General features: G+C 49.7%; 1 protein-coding gene across 6 annotated transcripts in view; it reads left to right on the forward strand.

Annotated features, from left to right (window-relative positions):
• The window catches only part of LOC109895623 (multiple C2 and transmembrane domain-containing protein 1), a 212,987-nt gene that overhangs the window by 196,101 nt on the left and 6,561 nt on the right, over nucleotides 1–10,325 (forward strand). For all 6 annotated transcript variants that reach the window (XM_020489477.2, XM_031830422.1, XM_031830418.1 and 3 more), the window contains 3 exons: nucleotides 1,883–1,992; nucleotides 2,438–2,547; nucleotides 3,593–3,690. In XM_020489477.2, coding sequence (XP_020345066.1) covers nucleotides 1,883–1,992; nucleotides 2,438–2,547; nucleotides 3,593–3,690 — 318 coding nt within the window. The remainder of the gene's footprint in view (nucleotides 1–1,882; nucleotides 1,993–2,437; nucleotides 2,548–3,592; nucleotides 3,691–10,325) is intronic.

Raw genomic sequence — 10,325 nt, forward strand, 5'->3', positions numbered from 1 at the left:
TGTCAAGGTTACCAACAGCAAAGGGGCAAAGAAAAGCAAGGTGAAGGCAGCACCATGTAACTAAAGGTACTGTGAAGTCAGTCTGAGGCGTATTACTTGGCCACAGCTGAGCCAGCTGTTCGTATCAAGCTTCTCTCTAGAGCAGGTTGCTCTAGTCTAGTCCATATGTGACTGCTGGGGAGCAGGAAAAAACAAGGCTCTCCCTGGCTCTGTTTTAGCTGCCTCCCTCCTATGTTTGAAGGCAGGAAATAGGAGTCAGCCCACAGTTCGAGGGGCATGTGGCAATGGTTTATGCGCCTCTGACTTCTAACCTATCCCCTCCGCCCCCACTCGCTCTCTCACACCGCTCGACTGTCCTTCAAAACACTCTCCCCGGTGCCCCGAGAACACTCCCCAGGCCCAGAACACAAAGCCCAACACAACCCAACACAATGGACTATGGACATGGGGCTTTGTTGGACCCAGTAATACAAAACAGATGGGGGGCTGAGGAAAGGGGGAGAAAGAGGGTTTGTGAAATATTTGCAAAGAAAAATAACCCTGGGACACTGTCTAATTATATCTATTTGTCTTGTGTGGTTTTTCGAGGAGGCCATGTGGTTTTTGCTGGCTGCATCCAGGTTCATTTTTCAAATATCTGATCCTACAGGAAGAGCAGGGAGAGCAGGACAAGGGTTGCGATGGAGGGGGGCGATTGGGGAGGATTTGGGGTTGGGGCCTGGTGGGTAAAAGATCCACTAATTCTCTTTAATGAGATGAATTAGCCTCTTGTTGTTTCTAGGATGTGGCTGTTTCATTTGATTATTGAAGGCCATGACCAGAGTGTGTAACTGTAGCATTGTCATACACAGGTGGACATTCATTGATGTCAAATACTGCCATGATGTGTAAAGTGGGTTTGAAAATAAGTGGTTTTGAGTAAACCTGCCTGACAATCAACAGGGACGGTGATACTTGATCTGGTCTTCCTTGCCCGTAGGTGACAGTCTTTACAAACTACAAGTGAACTTCCTGAAAGGTCACAGGTCACTGTGGTTGTGTAGTGCTGAATCAGTGCTATGCTCTTAGTCTGTCTTTGTCCCGAGACAGAGACAGAGAGCCCTGGTTTGTGGCCCCCTCTCCTCCAAGCATGTGCACACCCCCACCACAACAGTCTGCGTCTGTCTTTATGTCCTCACTCACTCACCCACTCTCACTCCGTCAGTCAGTCACCACATCCTGTCCCAGTCCGTTCTGTCGGTCAGTCCTACAGCAGCTCATTGACTGTTGCATGACTTCTTTTGTACTCTGTCCAATACACGTAACTGGGGGCTTTTCCATTGGCCCGACGCGTAACTCTGTGGTCCATTTTGGGCCTGCCGATGTTCTCAACCGTCAAATGTTGAGAAGGAAGTGCTCGTCACGGCGCGGACGGCGTTCACGATGATAATGATGTCACCTCTGGTGACATCACAGTTTGCTGCCAACAACAAAGCGGGCCCAGTCTTTGGCATTAGAAAGATTGATGGATCCATTTGGCATTCAGCTAAATCCCCCCCCTATTCACATATTCAGTTTTCCCCGTGTCCTCGCTGTAAGAGAGAAAACATTGGGATTCGTTCTGCTGACTTTCTGTCTCTATTACAGCCTGGAGAGTAGTCAGTCAACTGGAGGAGAATCTCTCCTGATTTGGCTCCCCGCTTCAAGTCTTTGACGCTCTTTAAATGTTTTCTTTGTTGAAAGATGCACGTGCCCAGCCCGTCTCTCTTTCTCTCTCACTCCCTCGCTCGCTTTCTCTCTTTCCTCTCTCTCTCTATCTCTCTATCTTGCTCTCACTCTCTCCTTCTCCTTCTCTTCCTCCTCCTCCTCCTCCTCCTCCTCCTCCTCTGTAACTGTCCTCCAGGACCCGGAGAGAAAGGGCTTCATCAACAAGCTGTATGCCATCCAGGATGTGTGCATCAGTGTGCAGAATGCGTTGGATGAAGTAGCCTCCTACGGCGAGAGGATAAAGAAGTGAGTCGTAAGCTTCCTCCTCGGCGCCCGGCCCGCTCCTCCAATGCTCCCTCGTCCCCCCGCTTCCCTGTGCCAGCGCTGTCGGCATCGCTAGCCCTCACCAACCGCCCCCCCCCCCCCCCCCCCCCCCCCTGTCACATCTTACTCAGCCCCGCCAAGCTGGCTGGAACACACACACCATAGGCGCGTACACACACGCACCCGTTCATGCACGCACACGCACATACGCGTTTCAGCTACACACAGGGCAGAGGATAGGCAGTAAAGTTATTGAGACTCCCAAGTCAGTTTCACTTGTAGGGCAATGTCTGAGAATTAAAGGATGCATGTCCCCCCCCCCCAGTAAAGAGTCTCGACCAAACGTGTTTAGTCTAGACTGTTGAATATATATATTTTTTTTTCTCTCCTTCAGGGCTAATACGTATCTGTCCCACTCTCTCCACAGCACATTTAACTGGACAGTGCCTTTCCTAAGCTGGCTGGCCATCGTTGCACTGTGTGTGGCCACTGTGCTCATCTACTATATCCCCCTACGCTACATTGTCCTGGCCTGGGGTGAGTGCCTGAAACCAAGTTACACCTTCTAAAGGCTTTATAGAGCATACAGAAAGGCTGCATAGAAAGCACTACATAAATGCTTCACAAGGGTGCGTAAACATACATGGTGCATTCGGTCACATTTGGCCATTCACCAGAGGTACTGTACCATTGTCTTATAAACGCAGCAGTAATATACATTTATAAGACTACAATGGAACTGTATAGTACCTTTGGTTAATTTGCTAAATGTGATAAAAGCCGCACTGTATATGTTTATACACTGTTTATAGTGTATGACGTATGCTGATAGAGGATTTATGTAGGGCTTATGAAGCCTTTATATATGCTCTATAAAGCCTTTTGAAGTTCTTTGTTTACAGTACCTTTATGTGATGTAACCGGTAAGGTGGGCTAGATTGGGAATGGAGAATCATTATATCTCCTTTATTGACCCTGTCATGTGGGTTGGTGTCTACTTCCATGGCACAGTTGCTCAGGGAACAAACTCAGTGAGCTGAGTATTTCAGACAGAGCTGAGCAGCACCTCCTCGAGGGGTGGAGAGGGGAGCTCTGGTCTCTAATGGCGTCTGCACTCGTCTTCTGAAACACATTGAGTTACCTTGAAGAGCTCAAAGAGGGCTTTGATGACACAGACCGAGAACGAGAGAAGGAGAGAAAAATAGAGGGGGAAAGAGAGAGAGAGTGAAAGCATGGGAGAGAGAGTGTGAGAGAAAGAGATCGAGAGAGAAACAGAGTGTCAGAGAAACAGGAGTTTGAGAGAGAGAGAGAGAGAGAGAGAAAGAGAAAGATAGTGTGTGATTGAAGCAGAGGAGTTTGAGAGAATGAGAACGACAGTGTGGGAGAAAGAGAGAGAGAGAAAGAAAGAGAAAGATAGTGTGAGAGAAAGAGAGGAGTTTGAGAGAAAGATAGTGTGAGTGAAACAGAGGAGTTTGAGAGAAAGATAGTGTGAGTGAACCAGAGAGAGAGAGAGAAAGAAAGAGAAGGTAGGCGAGCTCTTGTGACCCATGCGCTGAACAGCTCTCTCCCCCTCTGCCTGCAGGGGTGAATAAATTCACCAAGAAGCTCCGTGACCCGTACACCATTGACAACAACGAGCTCCTGGACTTCCTGTCCAGAGTCCCCTCAGATATACAAGTGGTGGGTGTGATTTCGTCCCTTCTTTCCCTGCTCCCACTCCTCTCTCTCTCTCTCTCTCTCCCGCCATACCTATGTATTCACTGATGTCCCTTCTAATGGTGATTTTCCCATAGTGATTTATATAGACTGCCTTATTGCTAACACATACTGGAAAACAATATATGACCATTTTTTTACAACCATTATTAAGTGGTTTTCCTGCTCAATACTTCCTGATTTCATTCCATGTCCACAGAATGAATAATGTTAAGTGAGTGAAGACCTTTATGGGCTGACTGATTGAATCCATCCAGAAGTGGCTCCTATAGAGATGCTGTTGTGAGCAAGTCATTATAGATTTAAACCAACAGTTTAACCACCCTCACGCGGTTTAGTTCCACATTAACCGTGAGATCAGATTAACGCTGCGGTCGCTGGGTTAGGACGGTGGGGTTTGATAAACTCTTAACTCCGACGCTCTAACGCGCCCAGCCAAGGTGCTGCCTCTGTTTAACTGCAATTAAACGGCAGCTTGTGAAAGTGAGCCTGTTATGCGGGTGGGGGGTGGGGGGGGCGGCGTCCTCTGTGACCGCTAAGCAATGCCTGGTGCTCAGGGCGTGCTGCTGAGAGCAGAGCGACACAGACGCACACCCGACCCAATCCCCTGCCACATCAGTGCTTCCCCTTTGATCGCCTGTTGGCCGCCACCTCTTTGATCTTTACAGGGTCGTAATCCTCCGCCCCCAGCCCCGCCCCCAGCACTGCTGTTTTACGGTATTCCAGAGCCATACCAGTGGCAAGTAGCCCCGACCCAAATGAGGCCAAGGTGGCCCTCTGCTGAGGTGCAGCCACCTTGCACACCTGGAGCCGGAGGGGCCGGCAGGTAGGAGGGCTTTACGAGCCCCTTAATGAGGGGTGGCTGGTCGGGATAGCTCAGGGACGCGCACGTGCACACACACACAGGCAGACATGCGTACGCAAACACACACACGGGCGAAAGCATGCACACACACACACACAGCCCATGGACCCTGGAGCTCTTGCTACTGCTGCTACTACTGTTGCTGCTGAATGGTTAATTGGTAACAGGTTTCAGCACCAGGTTGCGACACCCTTGTCTCACACCACTATTCCCAGCCAAATATGACTTCCTGATCACCGGACTGGGTGCTCCTCTCCAGACGCAGAACACTACGAGCTCCGTGGCTCAAATCGGACCAGAACGTTCTGCCCTCCTCCGCTGTGTTGTACACTCTCCTCTGCACTGCCTCCGGTGGTGGGTTCCCCGCATTGCCTGTGTTTCTGGGTCACAGGGGCCTGCAGGGGCCAGGTCAGGGGAGGCTGAGGCTGGAGGGCCGCAGGCCTAAATGGAGCAACCCCTCCCCGGCGCGTCTCCAGCCGGCCAGCTCTGCAGATAACAAATGAAGTGGCTATTTCAGGGCCCTCTACACCTCCCACGCTGTCCCCCTGGTGGCCCTCTCTGAGACCAGGGCAGGGCCAGCTCGGCGCTCCATGTCATTTTAGAGGTGCTTTGGAGCAGCCGGGACTGATGGCTTTCGAATGACTTTACATACAAAGGGCAGACAGGCTGCTGCGCCACAGGTTGGCATGCTCTGTGTCTTTTCTGTGGAAGAACGTTTGTACCCTCTCTCTCTCTCTCTCTCTCTCTCTCTCTCTCTCTCTCTCTCTCTCTCTCTCTCTCTCTCTCGTCATCTCGCCATCTCCCGAAGTCTCTTTCCCTGTCGCTCTCTCTCTCTCTGCGTGCGTGTGGTCTCCCAGGTGCATATGTGTTTATTGTTGTATAGCTTCTCACATTTATTTGGTTTGCCGACATGTGTACATTCACAGAGACCGAGATTGTCTGTGGGTGTGTGTTTTGTGTTTTGAGAGCAATAGATCAAGCAGCATATTGCTGCTCGTCAGTTGCAGCATTGTTCACGAGGCGGCCATTGCTCAGGAAGTGCTGGCGGTTGGGTTGGCGGGGCTGGATGGCTGCTACTCCCTCAGCTCTAGTGAACCCTCAACAGTGCACTTTCACTACAGCTACAGGGGGGCCTTTATAAAAATGTGCTCTTCAGCTCACTGACCCTGGGCCTCAAACAGCACTGTGAACCCCCTTTAAAGACCAGAACAAAGGGGGGGTACATTGGTTGAAACCTCTACCTACTAGCCGGTTCACCTTGTCAGCTGCTTCGTTTTCCTCCGGGCTTAATGTTCTTCATAGGCTGTAACTATTATGACTGCCTTGTATACTTCCCCCTCTGGTTGGCTGGCTGTGATTTGTATACCAGAGTAAGCTACCTTGCATTCTAGGCTAGGGGAATCCTTCATGTGCCCTAAACGAGGCCAACAGACATAATCAACTTAAGTATTTCCAACCTGCCATTTGGGACAGCTCCGTGTACCAGCATGCTTTATGATGCCATTAGCCATGTGAGCTGTGGACTGCATAAGTAGGAAGATAGCAATTAGCATAGCAAGTGCTCCTTTATAGCCAGCGTAAAGTAGCAGGTTTACTTTAAACCCCTCCACAGAAATAGACACGACTCGTCATTGAACTCCAAATGCAGGCTGGGGATTTTTTTTTTTTTTTTACAATCTTGATGTTGAGGATGGCTCTTATTGGCTGCTGAGGAGGGGATCCCAGAGGTCAGGAGGTCAAAAGCAGGGCGTAGGGGACTGAAAAGGGCTGAGGCTACTTGTGAAATATCATCCATCACATCTTCCACTCTGCTCTGCCACAGGCCCCCTCATCGTCCCTGGGACACATTTCAATCTTTCACTTGAAGCAAGCAATTAGTCTCCACTCAGCAGCCTACAAACTTGCCGGGAAAACGCTCCGTTTGTTCTTTGTCTGTTTGCCTACTTTCACCTTGACATGCTTCTTCTCTGTGAAAACTCAACAGGAGTACCGTCGAGTCCCCTGTTTATGGGTGTCGGTGCGCTGGCTGTTGTTTTTGGCACCGTTTAATACCCCTAATGCAAGGTTATAGGCATCACAAAAGATGAAGCCTGCAGCAGCTTTCTCCCCCACTGTAGAAACAGCATAGTGTAGTGTATCATTAAAACGCCCTCTCTGCCTCCTCTCATTGGCTTACTTCTATCTGCCTTTTCCCGCTCCGCTACCCGCCCAGGTGCCTTCAAACCGGAATCCTCTCGCTTAACGACTGGGCGAGAGAGAGAGAGAGAGAGAGAGAGAGAGAGAGAGAGAGAGAGAGCCGTGCGGAACACCGGGTCCCGGGACGCCGCCACCGTCTGACACTGCTAAACAAAATGCTCTCTGGTATGCGCGGCGCCCCCTCCGCAGTGCACACTACAAAGGCTGTTTTGTAGTTTGACTGTCGACATGGGGGAGAAGAGAGGAGGGTGGGTGGCGAGGGTGGAGCAGCCTTTGAGCAGCGCCAGGTCTTTTACCCACTGTCTCCCAAAGATGTTATCTCTGTGCTCCACACTTTGTTTTTAAACAAATTGCTAGCTCACTGTCGTCACCTTTTTCCCACCTCTCTCTCTTTACCCCTTCTTCTTCTTTTTTTCTTCTCACTAGCTCCTCTCCCTCTCCTCTTTTTTGACTTTAACTAGCTCGCCACGTTTTCTTGTGCGGGGCGGTGTAGCTTTATTAGGAAGGGTGAGCGTGAGCACCAGCGAGCGGCGCCGCGTGTGCTGCACGGCGGGCCTGTCACCTGGAAGGTGGAAGGGAACAGGTGACGTGTGGGAGAACGTCTCTCCCTGGCAGCTCTTCTGAAAGAGATCTTTTTTTTGATTGAGCTATTATTGTTTTTCCCCCTTTCCTTTTCTTCTGTCTGGTTCCCTCCTTTCGATAAGGAATCTAGTTTCTCCCAAAATGCAAACTTTTGTTTGTCTAGTTTTGATTTTGATTTGAATGGCAACAGACAGTCCCAAATTGCTGAATCTTTTTTTTTTTTGGGGGGGGTGGTTGAAGGCGTTTTATTTTATAATGGGGCACTAACAGGCAGTGATCTCACAATATCCTGCTTCGGATACTTTGTAGGCGTTTTCCTCACTCCCTGCATGCTTTTGAAAACATGCCCAATGATATATGAACAACAGAACTCAGGAGTCAGGACTGTCACTGTGCTCCAGAAAGTAACCAGAATGGCTCCTGGCAAAGCACTTTGAAAGTGAACCTGTCCCACCCCCCAAAATGTGCATTCACTCACTCACTCACTCCCTCTCTCGTTCATGAACTCATTCACTCCCTCACGTATGGACATGGCAGGATCTCAGCCTCACCCGACGATGGCATCCCGCCAGCTCTGCGACGGCTCCCTAAGCTCCCATAATGAAACTCTGACTGACACAGCGCAGCCCTGCATACCAGCAGCAGAACAGATGGGACGGGGCCATATAAAACCTGTGTCCCCTGGGCTTCTGCTCCAGTGTCTGCTTCAGTTGGCCAGACGAGAAAATTATCCCCACCCACATGAGAACAGTATCTGTCATCACCCCCACTGTTATGTGGCTGGACCCTCTCTCTCTCTCTCTCTCTCTCTCTCTCACTCTCTCTCGCTCTCTCGCTCTCTCTCGCTCTCTCTCGCTCTCCATCGTTGTCTCTCTCTCTCTCTCTCCCCGGATCTGTGCTCATCACCAGAACCAGTACAGATGTACAGGACCACTCTTCTAGTTCCTCCACTCTGCAATCCTCCACTCCGGACTTCTCTCACACTGCCCATTCACTCAACCTTATTTGTTCAGCTGTAAATTGATCCTGTGTTTTGTCAGATGTTCTGCTTGTAGGCCGTGGACAGCGGCTCTGAATCAGCCCCGTCTGCTGTGCTAGCAATGCGAAGAGGAGGAGCGTATGGTCGCCAGTCACCGATCCCTTTATGGGTGAAACATTGGTGGTGACCGCTGTTGAAGGGGAGATGAAATAGCGTACAGTGCGTGGCTGGTCGGGGGGGGGGGGGGGGGGGGGGGGATAATGCAATGACCGTTTGATGTGCCTTGAGTCATGTTGTGAGACAGATGAAGGCTAGGTTAGACAATGCCTGGTGAAGTGGCACTGTTTTAGCGGTAGGAGACGAATGGGAAAGCTCTAGCTAGCGCTCTCAGACAGCCACGATGAGAGATTCTTGTGTTCCGGCCGCAGCAAACAGCGACCACACTGGAGCTGGGGAACGCTTAGATGACGTCCGTCACTTGTCTGGCGAATCTGAGAGGGTGTCAGTCAGTGTGGAGTGTAGTGTACCTCAGGCTTTCAGGGATGCCAGCGTCGTGTGTCTCTGTGTGTTGCATGGCGTTGTCTCTGTGAGTGAGGGGCAAATAGAGTGACAAGCCACTATGCATGAACACCCATTACTGAGTTGGAAACGGAACTCCGATGGTTGTTTTTGATAGCTTTAGCCACCATCATGTTTAATGGACGATTCCTTTGATGAAAGAAAATGTGTGCTGCAGAAACACACTATTACTGAATCCATGTCATATATGGCTCCCTGTCCACCTCAACATACAGTACCATAATTAGTATGAGGCGAAGCATCGAGCTAAACACTGTAGCCTTCATTTGTTGCCCGATTTAAAAGAAACAATAACAATGGTAACGAATAAAACACTAATGACCCCCTGATTTATGATGTTGTTGTTTACCCTTTTCTTTTTACTGCCTCTCTTTCTCTCTTGTCTCTCGCTCCCCCCCCTCTCTTGTCTCGCTTCCCCCCCCCCTCTCTTGTCTCGCTTCCCCCCCCCCTCTCTTGTCTCGCTTTCCCCCCCTCTCTTGTCTCTCACTCCCCCCCTCTCTTGTCTCTCGCTCCCCCCCCCTCTTGTCTCGCTTCCCCCCCCCCCCCCCTCTTGTCTCGCTTTCCCCCCCCTCTCTTGTCTCTCGCTCCCCCCCTCTCTTCTCTCGCTTCCCCCCCCCTCTCTTGTCTCTCGCCCCCCCCATTTCAATTTCAGGGCTTTATTTAATAAACAAAAGTGAGATAAACAACAAAAATGAACAGTAAACATTGCACTCACAGAAGTTCCAAAATAGTAAATACATTTCAAGTGTCATATTATGTCTATATACAGTGTTGTAACGATGTGCAAATAGTTAAAGTACAAAAGGGAAAATAAATAAACATAAAGATGGGTTCTATTCACAATGGTGTTTGTTCTTCACTGGTTGCCCTTTTGTGGCAATAGGTCACAAGTTTTGCTGCTGTGATGGCACACTGGTGTATTTCACCATGTAGATAAGGGAGTTTATGAAAATTGGGTTTGTTTATTAATTCTTTGCGGGTCTGTGTAATCTGGGGGAAATATGTGTATCTATTATGGTCATACATTGGGCAGGAGGTTAGGAAGTGCAGCTCAGTTTCCACCTCATTTTGTGGGCAGTGTGCACATAGCCTGTCTTCTCTTGAGAGCCAGGTCTGCCTACGACGGCTTTTCTCAATAGCAAGGCTATGCTCACTGAGTCTGTGCATAGTCAAGGCTTTCCTTAAGTTTGGGTCAGTCACAGTGGTCAGGTATTCTGCCGCTGTGTACTCTCTGTTTAGGTCCAAATAGCATTCTAGTTTGCTCTGTTTTTTTTGTTAATTCTTTCCAATGTGTCAAGTACACTAATCATCTTTTTGTTTTCTCATGATTTGATTGGGTCTAGTTGTGTTGCTGTCCTGGGGCTCTCAGGGGTCTGTTTGTGTTTGTGAACACAAGGA

Source organism: Oncorhynchus kisutch, linkage group LG8, assembly GCF_002021735.2.
Source record: "Oncorhynchus kisutch isolate 150728-3 linkage group LG8, Okis_V2, whole genome shotgun sequence".
Lineage (NCBI taxonomy): Eukaryota > Metazoa > Chordata > Actinopteri > Salmoniformes > Salmonidae > Oncorhynchus > Oncorhynchus kisutch.